This window comes from Heloderma suspectum, chromosome 6 (assembly GCF_057233095.1).
Source record: "Heloderma suspectum isolate Gila_16-S chromosome 6, 16-S_ref, whole genome shotgun sequence".
NCBI classification, from domain to species: domain Eukaryota; kingdom Metazoa; phylum Chordata; class Lepidosauria; order Squamata; family Helodermatidae; genus Heloderma; species Heloderma suspectum.
In genome coordinates this window covers 122,010,204-122,026,577 of record NC_139463.1, presented here as the reverse complement: position 1 = coordinate 122,026,577, position 16,374 = coordinate 122,010,204, and the positions used below count along the sequence as shown (strand labels likewise).

Sequence of the window (16,374 nt, the reverse complement as noted above, 5' to 3'; positions counted from 1 at the left end):
TGGGTGAATTTGTGCAGAAAATATGACATGCCCTTCCTGTCAATGGGAGAGCAAAAAATACTTGAGTAATCCGAAAAGGAAAGAAAGTTCAGTTCAGGGCTCCTTTCTATTCAATGGTTTCTATCATCAAGTCGAAGAGTTGCAAGGGACCTTGAGGTTCAACTCAAGATGAGCCATGTTAGATTGTGTTGAGCTAAACTGGGCATATTTCCAGTCAAATTCCTGGCTGGTTACTGATGGAAGAAGAATGCTTCGGTTAGGTTTCACCCCCTCCTGGGATGCAAAGCTCTGGGTGGGTGAGGTGAATCAGTCTCACAGGCAATCCTTATCACCCCGCCAAGTGAAAAAACCCATTTGGGAGCTCTCAGGCATCACCTGTCACCATAACAGTGCCTCTGAATGTTCACCATTTATACTCTTATCCATCCTGAGAAGTTCATCATCTTCAAATTAAATAAGACAATAATGTCAGACTTTCTGTGGGATTGGCTACACATCTAAATATTTGATAGACTATTGGTCACTGGATGGGTAGATCCATTGGCTTAGGTTCATTATGGCAACCTTCAGTCCTAGTGATTTCAATAGGTCTACTCTATGTGTTTCTAATCTTTGCTTACAACAGGAGAGGGCAATCCGAAATGGGTGGGGGCAAAATTTCCTCCACCAAGCACTCTGTGGGCCAAATGCTATCAAGGGTGTGTGGCTATGTCCCTTTATGTCCAAAGGCCAGGGCCCCTGATGTTATGGGGCTAAATATAATCCTCCAAACATGGACAAACAAAGAGATTACAAGAGTGTGGATAACGAAAACTAAGGCCCAATATATCCAAATAGCATCCTAGTCACGATATCAACCAGAGCATCCTGCCCCATTTACTTGGGAGAGGCTCTCTGACTTTTTTATGAATGGAGGAAAAACACTTCAGAAAAGCATTTGTGGTCAGATGGGCAAGGAAAGAGAAAGGGGTTGGTGCCATCTTGGGAACACCAGAGAGCTAGATTGGGATCCAGGTGAGCTGCATTTGTCTCATGGGCCTTAGGTTCAACACCCCTACTCTTGATCATGCATCCAATCCAGCTGCAGACTTGATCTTCTGGCCAACATATTTGCTGCTCGTACTTTCCACACCATAGAGATCGAGGACACATCTGCTTCGTTCTGACCAATGATCCCAGAAATCCTGTTATCAGAGAGGAAAACATGTTTGCAACCAACATTGCCACTCAGAGACTAGGAAGAATGCTCTTTCCTGTCATTGTCCAATTCACTGTAATTGTTGTTTTCTTCCCCTTGAGAAATGTCCAGACAATTTTCAGAAGGCTAAGAAACAACAATGAAGCAAGTCTGTAAGTGGTTACATAAACCCCTCCATTTGTGCCATTCAGAGCAAGAGGCAGCAGGGCTCTGTCACGTGAGCTCTGACATTTCTCTCTTCCATTTTACATGCTCAATATTTGAGGGCATTGGCAGCCCAATTGTCTTTCTAAGGCATGCATTCATAACCTCACTGCCATTAGATAGGATTGGAATAGATCTCCTTGAATGAAGTATATGGGCAAAATCAGGTGCCCAGGCAAGGTAGCCTCTGTAAGCAAAGCATAGGGAATAGATGGCTGCAGGAGGGTTTGCATGTAGAGAGAAGCTTTGCATCTTGAATGGTGGGCTACCAGTGTCACAGCTGTTGCTTCTGCTTCTTCATTGGGTGCGTGAGGTCGAGACAATCTATTGCCCACCACTTGATCCTGATCCTGTTCCACATCAGTTGTATCAGACAGGGGACCTCATCATTGGTGGGATGGTTTTCCAGGTTTTATCCTATTTACATGATTTTTCTTACATAGAACATCCTTTGCAAGAGTTTTCTGATTATATAATGTAAGGAATTATTTTTCTTCTCCCTGTATCATGTGAATATCACCCGACCATAAACCCTAAGTATTCTAAACATAACAGATTGCTGAAATAACATGAACCATGTCCTTCTTGGGGCAACTGTTCTCAGTCTTTGAAAACTGTATGTATTCTCCCCTGCTTATAAAACATAGCCTACTTCTCCCTCCAGGAGAGTTTGTCTTTTGGTGGATTAGTTTTTTTTTTTCTTTTCTTTACCCCATATATGGATACATGCAACTTGTATGAGGTGTAACAATGTGCAGGGTTTAAAGAGTATAACACATTGCTTTCCCAATTATTTTCATAGTGGTATCAACATTTGAAAATTGCATCTGGCTCTCCTTACATTATCTTAATATTGACAATTATCTCTTCCTTTTAGTGCAATCTGGTTTCAAGTCTAAAGTAAAATTGGGGACAATAGCATGGGGGTTATTTTTATTTAGCTTAGTGTACAGCTGCACAGATTTGATGATGGAGATTCAAAAACCATGTTGAAGAAACTGCCATGTCCTTGACATTTGGAGCAAAAGGAACTTTACATGAACAAATGTGGGATGTTTACAGAAGAAGAGAGAAACATGTCATATCCATCCATCCAGGCTCAGAGCTTTCAGTCCTTAGCTCTTAAATGTCTGGATCTGAATCCAAACATGTCATTGCTTAATGCAGTTTGTCATCTCTCTCTCCCTCTCTCTTTGGGTAGAGTCCTTATCTTTCATAGATATGTGCCTGGCGGGTCCCCCATGGTCCTCTCCATGCTGAGAATAGCTGGACCTCCTGAATTTGGTGGTGCAGATAGGTGGGGATTTATTTGCGATCATGGTTTGGTAAGAAGTTGCCAAAATCCAGAAAGTTCATATTTGGTCGACAGAGAAGTTGACAATTTTAGAAATCGAATGCAAGAGTAAACAAAACAGAGAGATTCACTCATTCCAACTCCAACCTTCACTAGTTTTAGAAATGAAGGTCTGGGAGAATTGACTGAAGAGCATGAAGCTAAGAATTTCCACAGGGGTAGCCATGTCTTGTGTTGCAGCACAAACAGCAAAGAGGCTTAAGGTGCTGTAGCACCTCAAAGACTAACAGATTTTCTTTGGCACCAAGGCTTTTGGAGACACTCTCCATTTCATGAGATGTGACTTCATACGCCAGAGCAATTGGGTGGTGGCCATAGATGTTTATTCTACAATAGGTGTGTTAGGGTTTAAGTTGCCACAAGACACTTTGATGAAGAAACTTTGAGTAAGTAAAAGTAAAGCATCTCTTGTGTGTGTGTAGCTCATTCTCCTTGTTGTAGATATTGTGATGCATCAGAAATCTACCCTGGTATCAATAAAAAGAGCGAAACAATAGGTCAGAGTAACAAGGAAAGAGAACATTCTTAAAGTCAGGCAACTAGTTCAGTGCAGAATGGACCAATACTCTCACAATAAAACTCAGTATCTTATAGAATTCCCTGATGAAAGAACATATAACTTTGTTTGCAGTATGGTGACAAAGTTCTACCAGCAAACCTTGTCCTTGGTTTATGCCGTAAATGAGATTAACAAGAATCCTGAAGACCTACTGAATATCACACTTGGATTCCACATCTATGACAGCTACAGTGATGCCCAGATGACTTATCGAACCACCCTGGATCTTCTCTTCAAATCCCATAGATTTGTTCCCAACTTTGCATGTGATGCCCACAAAAAGCTAATAGCCGTCATTGGAGCCCTTTCCCCTGAAACTTCATTCCGCATGGCAAATTTGTTAAGTCTCTACAAGATTCCACAGGTAGGCCCAATACAAGTGGATTCTTGAACTTTAAGTGATCGTGTACATAATGTTGTTGTTGTTTATTCATTCAGTCACTTCCAACTTTTCATGACTTCATAGACCAGCCCACCCCAGAGCTTCCTGTTGGCCGTCACCACCCCCAGCTCCCCCAAGGTCGCGTCTGTCACCTCCACAATATCCATCCATCTTGCCCTTGGTCGGCCCCTCTTCCTTTTGCCTTCCACTTTCTCTTGTACTTAATGTACCCTTTCAATTACCTCTATGTTATTTTTTTTAGTGGAGAAAAGGGGAGATTTTAGAAAAAGGGTGACTTTTTTTCAGATGATTAAGGAAGAAGGAGTGGGTAATGCATGAATGTGGATGAAGAAGCAGGGTGAGGCAGTTCTACCAGATTCCTTCTCAGAAATTGCATGATCATGTTTATTTGTTTATTTATTTATTTACTGCATTTATACCCCACCTTTTTTCCTCTTGCAAGGAACCCAAGGCAGCTTACATTAGCCACCTCACACAAAGTAATCCTTAACACTTGCCCAAAGTGGAAATTGAAACTGGACCTACTCCAGCAATATCCATGCCATTATATTACATACTGGACCTCTTCAGATGCAGATTGCGGGAGGGTAGTTAGGCTAATCATGGTGCATGATTACCTTCACAACCACACGTGAAGTTAACCATGTTCAGGAACAAGGTCACACTTACCATTCTGTAACCACTTCCCCTCTCAGAGGAACCTGCAGTCCTCCAGATAGGCAGCCATGCAACCCAGCTGCCTCTACACTGTTGGCCGCTTTGGTGCTTGGTGCTGTCACCCATTGTAGTGCTTGGAGGCAACTCCTTCTTTGGGGACTCTAGCCTTAGAATTCTATGGCAGCTGTCAATTAACCACAGAGGATGTTCACACATCAGGCCAGACCACGGTGAACCCACTACCCATCTTGCAGCAAGTGGGAAGTGAACTTGGTTGTTGTTGTTCAGTCGTTCAGTCGTGTCTGACTCTTCATGACCCCATGGACCATAGCACGCCAGGCCTTCCTGTCCTGCACTCTCTCCCGGAGTGTGCTCAAGTTCATATTCATTGCATCGGTGATGCTATCTAGCCATCTCATCCTCTGCCGTCCCCTTCTCCTTTTGCCTTCAGTCTTTCCCAGCATCAGGGTCTTTTCTAGTCTGCGGTTAATAAACCACCATGGTTCGGACAGACACCTGTATTGGCAACACGCTAAGCCAACATGGTTAGCTCAAAACTCTTAACCATCATGGCTTAGCAGGATGTCTGAACAGGGCCATACTCTCCAAGGCACAGCTCCTAATGCAAGTCTACAGTGATAGCACATTTTAGTTCCAACTGCATAACAACTGAAAAATTGCTGTTAATTATCACAGAAATGGGATACATCAAAGTGTGGCAAGCAAACCAACATCTGCCAATGAGAGCAATGGCAGTAGCTGGGAAGTAGGAAGACCTGGTGATCAAGTGTCAGGACCCTGAAAGACATTCCACAAGCCTGCAGAACCCAATACTAATGGGAGGAAGATGGATACAATATTAACATTGTTTGTTTGGCAGAACAGTTAATGTTCAGGCAATACGGTCTGGCTATAATGTTGGTTTTATGATCATGAGAACCTTGGGGTGGACAAATCAATATTGTGGAACAAAAAAAACATATTTTGATGTTGGTACCTGTTGCCGTGAGTAGATATGTGATTCTATTGTAATTTATTTCTCAGTATGTATATTTAATAACCTATATAGGCTGCATTTATTAAACTTTATATTTTGATGAAATTTCTTTTGCAATTGTTTCTCCATTTTGTTTTTATTCAGCTCACGTATGGCTCTTTTGCCCGAGCAGAGAGTGAGCTGATGCAGTTCCCCTCCTTTTACCGCATGGTCCCAAATGAAGCCCATCAGCATATGGGGATTATCATGTTGCTCAAGCATTTTGGATGGACGTGGGTTGGGCTTTTTGTGGTTGATGATGATAGCGGAGAACAGTTCTTGAAGGCCATGGAGCCATGGCTTTCTCAATCTGGAATCTGTTCAGCATTCACAGTACGAATCCCAAACAAACATAACCTTAGTCCCTACAATGAAATGATTCATATAGTCCACAATATTAATCTCTTGTTCAAACAGAAGAAATCCAGAATATTTGTCATCCATGGTGAAACATTTACCATCATGTGGTTGAAGTATTTAATAGGTCTGGGTGGTCCAGGATATGAGGAAATGTCATTTGTTGGAAAGGTGTGGATTACAACAGCACAGATTGATTTTGTCTTAACAAGCATGGGACGGGATGCAGATTTCGAAATGTTCCAAGGTGCCATTTCCTTCATGATTCACACCAATGAACTTCTAGGGTTCCAGAAATTCCTTCAGATCCTAAAACCTGATTGGACAGAAGCAGATGATTTCCTCAAGGAGTTCTGGGAGCAAGCATTTGACTGTTCAGTTCCAGATCCCACCGTGCGATACCAAGTCTCCGGAACATGTACTGGGGAGGAGAGACTGGAGAGCCTTCGTGGACCTTTCTTTGAAATGCCCATGACTGGCCAAAGCTACAGTGTTTATAATGCTGTCTATGCTGTGGCACATGCTTTACATGCCTTTGATTTATCTAGATCCAAGTACAGAAAAATGGTGGGTGGCCAAACCGGTGAACTTCAAGATCTTCAGCCTTGGCAGGTAACATCTCCACAATGAAATGCCTGTACTTGAATGAGTAGATTGGCCCAAATTTAGACAGCATCGAACTATCACTCCCACAAAAAAATTGGTGAATGGTGACACAAGAATTCTTCATTCACAAAGATGTATGGCTTCACTTTACCCTGTCCTTCGAACAACACAATGGAAAGCATTATGATTTCATCACTCTGTCACTGAAAATCCATTCTATTTTCAGACTTGTAAGTTGTTAAATGAAACTGCATCAAATACATGGTGGAATCTGGTCATAATCATTCTTAGAATATACCTACTGAAATCTATGGGGCTTCAGTTAGTCATGCCTATCTCCTCCATTTGTTTTCAGTCGACTTTACGTGCGACTAAGCCTGGATCCACTTCCCAATTAAAAAAGACATAAGTTTGGATTCAGTTTCATCACGATGATTTCAATATATTTTCATCCTCTTTGTTTTGTTTGTTCTCTTTCAACTAGCTTCACCGTTTCCTTCAAGACATTTCATTTAACAACTCTGCTGGAGACACAGTGTCTTTGAATGAAAACAGGGAAATGGGAGGTGGATTTGACATAATGAATTTGGTTACATTTCCAAACAAGTCCTTCCTCAAGGTGAAAGTTGGAAGGCTAGATCCCAATGCACATGGAGGAAAAATATTCATCATTAACAATGACACGATTATGTGGCACAGGAGCTTCAACCAGGTGGGGGTTGTAGTGTCTTCTTGGTGAGCACACTAGCAGAAATATGGGCGATCTGAAACCTGGTAGAAGAAAGGATCTGCCAAACAGGACCCTGTTCTGGCTGATTAAGTTGTCAAATGTAGACAGAGCTACATATCATACTCAAATACCTGAAAAATGTATATTAATGTCCCATATATCTGAATTCCACTTAACATGTTAAAATAATTAGAAAGATATGTTTAGTTCCTGAGCTGATAGCTGAAGAACATGCCGACCTGGCCTGGGTTACGTTAACCAGGTTGGATGAATGGGGAGGAGACAGTCTCTCCCAAATGTGTTCCACAGGCTTTCTTGTACAGCAGCCAGCTCGCCTATAATGGCGGGGTGGGTGGTGGCCTTGGTCTACAGGAATTCTATCCCCCTTGTTAGATAACCCATCCAACAGTCAGCCAGTTTTGAGAGTCTGTACCTGCTGTTGAGCACTTGAGAATGGATAGTGATTCTGTTGGTGTACCGCCCACCCCACTGTCCAACAATGTCCCTGCCTAAGCTGACTAGGGATGTATGAAAGTCACTTACCTTTTTGTGGATTGTGTTCGCGGTGGGGGTGGAAGTGCTCCATTCCTCCCCCTGGAATCCTGCCCAGATGGCTCTGCTCCGCGGTGGATCAGCGGAGCAGCCGGCCACGGCCGTCCGCATCTGGAGTTCCGGCCTCAGACTGGCTGGTGCGGACACAAATGTCAGCTGCCGTAGCGGCCGCCATTTGCGTCCAGCCAGGCTGCCTTGATAGGCTACGTAAGTATTTATGTAGCCTATCATGGCAAGCCAATAATTAAAAAAAATGGCGTACACAAGTGGCGGCGGCTGCAGCGGCCACCATTTGCATTCCCCTTTTTTCGCCATTTTAGTCTATGTAATTATTTAACTAGGCCACTACGCTATTTGCATTCCCCTTTTTTTCGCCTTAATAGCCTAAATAAATATTTATGAAGACTAAAACGGCAAAAAATAGGGAACGCAATTGGTGGCCGCTGCAGCCGCCGCCACTTGCGTACGCCATTTTTATTATTATTATTATTGGCGTGCCATGATAGGCTACATAAATACTTACGTAGCCTATCATCACAAAGACCAGGATGCAAATGGTGGCCGCGGCAGCCGGTTGAAAGACCAGCCGCCACTGCTGAACCCACCGCCGGAGCCACCGCCGGAACCACCGCTGGAGCCACTGCCATCCAGAATATCCCCCCAGATAAGCCTCATCCTGGGTGGAATCCGCTGGTGTGGGGTGGGGTGTGGCAGGCTGTTCCGACACGGATTTCGGGGGGCCAAATGCCAGTGCATTCGGACTCACTGAAATCCGTGGCGGAATTCTCCGCCATCCTTAGACTTGACCTAGGTAGTTTGGTGCGTGATTGTGAGGACCCCAGAGTTTCTGGTCTTGGGGAACTTAAATATTCATGCCGAAGCTACTTTGTCAGCAGCGGCTCAGGAGTTCTTAGCTGCCATGTCCACCACAGGCCTGCCCCAAATATTATCTTTCCCAAACCATGTGGCCAGATGCACTTTGGACCTGGCTTTTTGTTCTGGATTCAGAGAATATGATCTGCAGGTGGGGGATCCAGTAGGGGCTCCTTTGGCATGGGCAGATCATTATCTGAGCAGTTTTGACCTTCAGGCCACCTATAACCTCTGGAGCAGTGGACGACCAAATTTGATGGTCCACTCCAGGGGACTGATGAATCCAGATGGTTTTTGATGTCTGTTGGCTATTTTTCTACTGGCTGAGCTGGCAGAGAGCCCAAGTCTTTGTCACCATTTGGAACAATGAGTTGACCCCGGCTATTGATATGATCACTCAGAAACGTGAGTCCTCCTGGACTCTGAGGTAAATCGGGAAGCCCAGATGACTGCTGTATTCAGGAGTGCCTTTTTACCAGCTTAGGCTGGTACGATGGCTGCAACGCTATCAGGAGAGGATGGACCTTGCCTCAGTTATCCACACACGAGTGATCTCCAGGTTGGACTAGTGTAATGTGCTGTACATGGAGCTGACTTTAAAAATGGTTCTGAAACTTCAGCTGTTACAGGATTATTCTGTCCACTCATAGGTGCAGATGAAGCAATTTGATCACATAATACCTCTACCACACCAGCCAGACTAGTTGCCAGTGTGTTTCCAACCCAATTTCAAGGGCTGGTTTTGAACTTTAGAGATGTAAATGGCTTGTGACCAAGTTACTTGAAGGGCTGCCTTCACCTGTATCAGCCTGCCTCCATTTCAAGATCAGAAAGAGAGGCCCTTCTCATTTGCCCACCCTCGAGAGCACTCAGGTGGTTGACCACACATGAGAGAGACATCTCTGAAGTGGCCCCACACCTTTGGAACAAGTTGCCATTGGAGGTCTGTGATTCTCTATCATTGCAGGCTTTTAAGAAGTCCATAAAAAGATATTATTTTACCTCTGCCTTCTCATGATATGATTACAGTTGCTGCTGCTGTTAGCATTGTTGTCGATGGCAGTTTTATTGTTGCCTTTTCTATTTGTTTTTATTTCTATTCTATTGTGTTTATGTTCCTATCACTTTTAATATTTCAATTGTTTTTTATGTGTTTTTATTGCTGTAAGCCAGCTTGGAATGGCTTCTGCCCTGAAAGATAGCCAATACATTTTTAAAGAAATACACAGTTGGGAACCGTGTTAGAAATTTGATATGCCTTGATGAAACTTTAGTTAGGCAGAGAGCAACCCAGAGGAACACAGAAAACATAGTCCACCTGCGTTGGCCACACCAGGACAGTGGTCCACCAGTACGCCATCACTGCTTCCATGGGATGAGTCTCTCAACAGAGTCAGCCTTCTCTTTTCTTTATCACCAAATATTCCTCAGCCACACAACAGGTTGCAAAATTAATATTCCCTATGTGAAGATATTTTTTGTGCAGCACAGTCAACTTTCTTCCCCATCAAATTATCACCTTTACTTACTTACTTACTTACTTACTTACTTATTTCTATACCACCCAGTAGCTGAAGCTCTATCACATGTTTATTTCTGCATCAGCTGATGATCAAGAAGTTTCTGTTTGTGTTTGTTTTCTAATTCTCCCATCCTAAACACTTTTCATCTTTATGGATAGGTCCTCCCTCTTTCTGTCTGTAGTGACTCCTGCCAACCTGGTTCTCAGAAGAGAAAGAGGGAAGGAGAGAAATTTTGCTGCTATGATTGTTGTCAGTGTCCAGATGGGAAGATTTCAAACCAAACAGGTAGGTGATGTGATGCGAGTCACAAAGTGAGGTGCACGCAGGGGTGCCCCAGACCATACCAGAGAAGAGAAATGGGAAATGGAGACGACCGCATATTGCTCTCAGTATGAGGCTTAGTCAGTGAGTCACCGTATTGCTCATCCATTCTATTGGCTTCCTTTCCAGTGGCTATAGGAACTGGGAGATCTCCAAGACCCGCACAACAGAGCAGATTCTTTTCTCTACTGGTTCTGGGATGGGTGTAACAGATTGCACTGAGGTCCACCATCCTGTGCCAATTCTGGAGGAAGTTAGGTGCAGCCTCCTCATGTCAACATGTGCCAGGCGACTCTGAGAGTATATAGAAAGCTGTGGTGTGCATCAGAGCTGGATGAATCCTGAATATTATTAGCCTGATTCAGAAAGATTTCAGTGAGGTTTCTCTGAAGCAGTCCAATTCGCCTGAAAATAGCCAGGCTTCATCCCTTCATAATGGGCCACTTTACCTGTCGATTTCATCCAGTTCTGACTAACAACAACAACAAAATTATCATGTGTTACTGATCTCCAGTTATACTCAATGGGAGACACAGAGCATCAGATTTCCAAACTGCATTTCAGGTTTGCCCCTGGTTATGATTCAGGGGGCCTCTAAATTAGTCTGAAGAGAATTGTGCTCTTTTCCAAATATCCAGTTTGTATCCTGTGGCCAGTGAACACCCCTACCAAAAGCCAATCTTGCCAATAGTGTAGAAAAATAAGTAATTCAAGTTCATAGAATCATAGAATAGTACCGTTGCAAGGGGCCTTCAGGACCATCGAATCCAACCCTCTGCTCCATGCAGGGAACCAAGTCAAAGCATCCCAGACAAATGGCTGTCCAGCCTCATCTTGAATGTCTCCAGTGTTGGAGAGCCCACCACCTTCCTAGGGAACTGGTTCCATTGTTGTATTGCTCTAACAGTAAGGAAGTTTCTCCTGATGTTAGCCAGAATCTGGCTTCCTGTAACTTGAGCCCATTCTTCTGCATCCTGGACTCTGGGATGATCGAGAAGAGATCCTGGCCTTCCTCTCTGTGACAACCTTTCCACTACTTGAAGAGCGCTGTCCTATCTCCCCTCAGTCTTCTCTTCTCAACAATGAAGAATGCTCACTTCTTTCAGTCTGGCCTCATAGGGCTTTGTTTCCAGTCCCCTGAACATCTCCGTTGCCCTCCCCTGAACCCATTCCAGTTTGTCTACATCTTTCTTAAAGTGTGGTGCCCAGGACTTCACACAGAACTTAAGATGAGACCTAATCAGTACTGAGTAGAGGGGAACTAGTACTTCATGTGATTTGGACACTATACTTCTATTAATGCAGCCCCAAATAGCATTTGCCCTTTTTTACAGCCACATCAGATTGTTGGCTCATCTTCAACGTGCATTCAACTAGAGATGTATGAATCCCTTACCTTGTTCCTGTCCGGGGCTTCCGTGGTGGTGGGGGAGGCTATCCGTCCCTCCCCCTGGAATCCTCCCCGGCTGGCTCTGCTCTGTGGCAAGTCAGCAGAGGCGCCAGTTGGGGCTGGACCTCTGTATGCTGCCGGTCTTCCGCCACAAATGGCGGCAGACATAGCAGCTGCATTTTGTGTCCTGCGTTAGCTGTGATAGGCTAAGTGACTATTTATGTTGCCTATCATGGCAAAGAGCAGGGACGCAAATGCTTCCATTAGCGTAGCTGCTCTTTTTGCAGACCTGGGGCAGCAGATGGACCGGACGGCCAACACAAGGTAAGATCCATCCAGGGGGAGTTTCGTGGGGTGGCGGGCAGATTGCTCTGTTCTGCCATGGACTCCAGAAGGCCGGATTGGAGTCCGTGGCAGAATTCTCTAACATCCCTAAATCGACAGTAATTCCAAGATCCTCTCACTTGTACTATTGTTGAGCCAAGTATCCCCCATCTTGTAACTCTGAATTTGGTTTCTTTTACCTACATGCACAACTTGGCTTTGTATCCTCCATTTAACACAAGACGAGGGCTCCTGTTTTTCATACCTCTGTTGCACACAACTGTGGCCATAAAGGGCAATTTCCCCAACAACAGACCTCCAAAAAACAAGTGCCCCCCTCCTGCATTAAAATGGTGGCTCAAAAGGAGGACAGGCAGAGGAATGACGCATGCGAGCCGATGGGCCTGGTCAGTCCTCCTCCCTGCCAGTGCCGCTGCCACCACAGTTGCCCGGAGGGGGAGAGGAGGAGGAGGGAGCGCCGCTCATGTCTCCTCTCCTCCCCGCTCCTGCTACCACTGTGGCACTGGCGGGGAGGAGGAGGAGAGGGAAGGCCTTTGTGCTCCTTCTGTCACACCAGCACTGTTGCCACTGTGGGGGCCAAGATAAGATGGCCAGAAGGAAGCAGCGCTGCCAGTGGGGAGTAGGAGAAACTGTCCCCACTGGCTGTCCAGCACTCATGTCCTCCTTCCGTGCAAGGGAAGGTAGAGGTCTAACTCCCATTTTGGTGATGCTGACCCCTGGGCACTTGGGGGCCGGGTCCAATGATGCCACATTGCTTGGTGAGCAGAGTCCAGTAGCCTGAGTGCAGGGGACTCTGCTGGCCTCCTGGTCCCTGGTGACCAGACCCAGTTGGGAGCTCACAGCAACCCGAAGTATTTGGGGGAAATTTCCTGTTCAAGCTTTTCTATGTTCTGGTCTGCTACTAATCTATTAATTTCTGGTAACTTGAACTAGAACCATTTGATTCTACACACTCTGCTCCCCACTCTCCACTCCCAGGGTCTATTCTGATGTTTATTGCTGACCATCAACCAGGAACTTGTTGGGTACTATATAGTTAATATTTCTGATGGGTGCTAAAGGAGAGGAGCTTTTTTTTCCAGTTTTTGTTGCTGGTTATCTTATTCTTTCGTTGCTGTTTTTATTGTTTTTATTGTGTTTTTATTCCTCTTAATACAACAGTAGTTTTAGGTATTGTATGGCTCTATGTAGGGATGTCAGAGAATTCTGCCATGGATCTCAGTGAGGCCAAATGCCAGTGCATTCGGCCCCCCAAAATCTGTGGCGGAACAAAGCCCCCACCCCCCTAGCCACAAAAGGTGCACAAAACAGAGCACTTACCTGCTGCCATCTGTGCTGACTTGCAAATGGCGGCCGCCCTCCGGCTGCCATTCGCTTCTTCATCATAGCCGTGATAGGCTCGGTAAATACTTACATAGCCTATCACGGCTAATGCAGGGACGCCTATTGTGTCCCTGCAGAGGCCGTGATAGGCTACGTAAGTATTTACATAGCCTATCACGGCAAGCCAACAACAACAACAACAACAGCGTAAGCAAATGGCGGAGGCTACGGCGGCCGCCATTTGCATTCCGTATTTTTAGCCGTTTTAGCCTACATAAATATTTATGTAGGCTAATACGGCGAAAAACAAGGGGAACACAAATAGTGTAATGGGCACTATTTGCGTTGCATTTTTTTCGTCGTAATAGCCTATGTAAATATTTACGTAGGCTAAAACGGGTGGGGGTGGAAGGAACGCAAATTGCGCCCACTGTCCAGCCAGGCAGCCGTGATAGGCTATGTAAGTATTTACATAGCCTATCATGGCTGGGCAAAAAAAAAAAATAATGGCATACGCAAATGGCAGCGGCTACGGCGGCTGCCATTTGAGTATGCCATTTTTGTTTTTGTTTTGCTTGGCTTGCCGTGATAGGCTACGTAAATACTTACTTACATGAGGCCGAAGGCCAGTATGCACTGGCCTTCGGCCTCACTGAAATCCGTGGCGGAATTCTCCGCCATCCCTAGTGTGATGACGTACCATTCCCAAAAGCACCATACAACTGTTCAGAGGTAGTGATATCAGCCATTATGAAAGTCATGATTACAATTCCTGGGAATTAAGGCTGTGGAGTTGGAATGGCAAAACACAACACCAGTAAACATTTGCCTTGCATTTGTGATGGCCCATCTCTTTCTTTCTTTCTTTCTTTCTTTCTTTCTTTCTTTCTTTCTTTCTTTCTTAGACATGGATGACTGTTTGAAATGCTACGAGGATCAGTATCCAAGCAAGGACCAGGACAGATGCATCCCTAAAACTATAACCTTTCTGAGTTATGAAGAACCCTTCGGGAAAGTTTTAGCTTCACTTGCTCTTTCTTTCTCCCTGATCACTGTGTCGGTGCTTGGAACCTTTGTTAAGCACAGAGATACACCAATCGTCAAAGCCAACAACCGGGACCTCACCTACGCTCTCCTCATCTCCCTCCTGCTCTGCTTCCTCTCATCTTTCCTGTTTCTTGGACAACCGAGAAAGATGACCTGCCTTCTTCAACAACCCATGTTTTGTTTTGTTTTCTCAATGGCTGTTTCTTGTGTCTTGGCCAAGACCATCACTGTGGTTGTAGCTTTCATGGCCACCAGACCAGGGTCCCAAATGAGGGTTTGGGTGAGGAAGAGACTGGCCACCTCCATTGTCCTTTCTGGCTCCCTCATTCAAGCTGGCATTTGTGCCCTGTGGCTCGGAACCTCTCCCCCATTCCCAGATTTTGACATGCACTCCCTGATGGAGGAAATTATTGCACAATGCAATTCAGGCTCTATCGTTATGTTTTATCTCGTCTTAGGCTACATGGGAATTCTGTCCATCATTACCTTCAGTGTGGCCTTTTTGGCTAGGAATTTGCCAGATGCTTTTAATGAAGCAAAGTTTATCACTTTCAGCATGTTGATATTTTGCAGCGTGTGGTTGTCTTTTGTTCCCATCTACCTGAGCACCAAGGGGAAATACATGGTCAGTGTGGAGATCTTCTCTATCTTAGCCTCCAGCGCTGGGTTACTGGGCTGTATCTTGTTCCCCAAATGCTACATTATTGTCATAAGGCCAGAGCTGAACAACAGGGAGCACTTAATAAGAAGAAAGAATTAAGGAACCTAATTACATCATATTACTGTATCTCTTTCCCTATTCTATGTATCTCTCTTGTGGTGTCCATCAGACTTGAGATAATGCATCTTTTGTATGAGTCACCTTTGGGCATCATACGTCCTTGGTCCACAGTGGATCGTTTTGGGCTCACTGCTGAATCACAAAGATGACCTAATTTAAGCTGGGAGAGCAGCACTCTCACCAAACAAATGCTTGGTAAAACAAAACAAAACAAAACAAAAATGACAATGCAGCAACAGCAAGTGAATATACTTGGCAATGAATCTTCAAATGTATGTTTGGGCTCACAGTGAGTTCCAGGTGTGAGAAATCTGAAGAAATATGCTGATTTACTCCACTTTCACCACTCAGATGTCTCATGGAAATGTATGTGAAAATAAACTTATGATTAAAAAAAAAGGCATATGATTATGTACAACTGACTATATTTCAGTGACATGTTTTTTAGTTCAAGTTGTCTATTTGCATACAATATTTCAAGCCATCATCCTGCACTTTACTCCACTGCTCCAGATTCCAGTGGCAGGGCAATCTGTTTGGCTCTGAAGCAGAGATGCCCATCAGAGCCACTCACCCTAACATAGACTTCCCAGTCCTGATGACAGGCACGAAGGGACTTCCGTCATCAGCAGCCTTTCTCGAGGAAGACTGTCATTCTCCACCTGGTGCCTCGATGTCCCTCAACATGTCTTGGTTTTCCTCTCCTCTGGTAGCCATCCTTCGATGCAGTCATCCAGCCTTCCAGCCTTCCACTGGAAGCAGGATGCTTTGATAACTGAAGTCATCTCTGCACTTGCAGTTGCTAGATGTTTGCTGCCTCACTATGTTTCATAAAATGATGTTTAAAGTTGCTAATCCTGGAATCAATCAGGCCTATATTACACCATACCATTTCCCATTATGAATATGTTCCATTAACTACAAAAACAAATATTTAAATAGAAACCATTACAGTGTAAAGCCTTCTTTGAATGCCTTTCCCTGTTTAAATTAGGGATGGCGGAGAATTCCGCTACGGATCCCAGTGAAGCTGGTTTCTTTACAATCTGCCCCCCCAGAATCCGTGGCGGTACGTCCTCCTGCCCCCCACCTCCCCGCGGAATCCCCCCAGCATG

The 16,374-nt window shown here is 44.7% G+C and overlaps 1 protein-coding gene across 1 annotated transcript; it reads left to right on the top strand.

Moving 5' to 3' along the window:
* Window positions 1-5,579: 5,579 nt before the first annotated feature.
* LOC146342949 (vomeronasal type-2 receptor 26-like) lies at window positions 5,580-15,238 on the top strand. Its single transcript, XM_084808665.1, has 4 exons — window positions 5,580-6,380; window positions 6,859-7,086; window positions 10,211-10,337; window positions 14,337-15,238. Exons 1-4 carry the CDS (start codon window positions 5,580-5,582, stop codon window positions 15,236-15,238), a joined length of 2,058 nt encoding a protein of 685 aa, XP_084664791.1.
* Window positions 15,239-16,374: the final 1,136 nt, after the last annotated feature.

Bases quoted from the DNA above. Each gene is read 5' to 3' on its own strand.
- LOC146342949 (XM_084808665.1), top strand. From the start codon at position 5,580: ATGGTCCCAAATGAAGCCCATCAGCATATGGGGATTATCATGTTGCTC. The intron at 6,381-6,858 runs GTAACATCTCCA...TCTTTCAACTAG, and splicing joins AAGATCTTCAGCCTTGGCAG to CTTCACCGTTTCCTTCAAGA. The intron at 10,338-14,336 runs GTAGGTGATGTG...TTTCTTTCTTAG, and splicing joins GAAGATTTCAAACCAAACAG to ACATGGATGACTGTTTGAAA.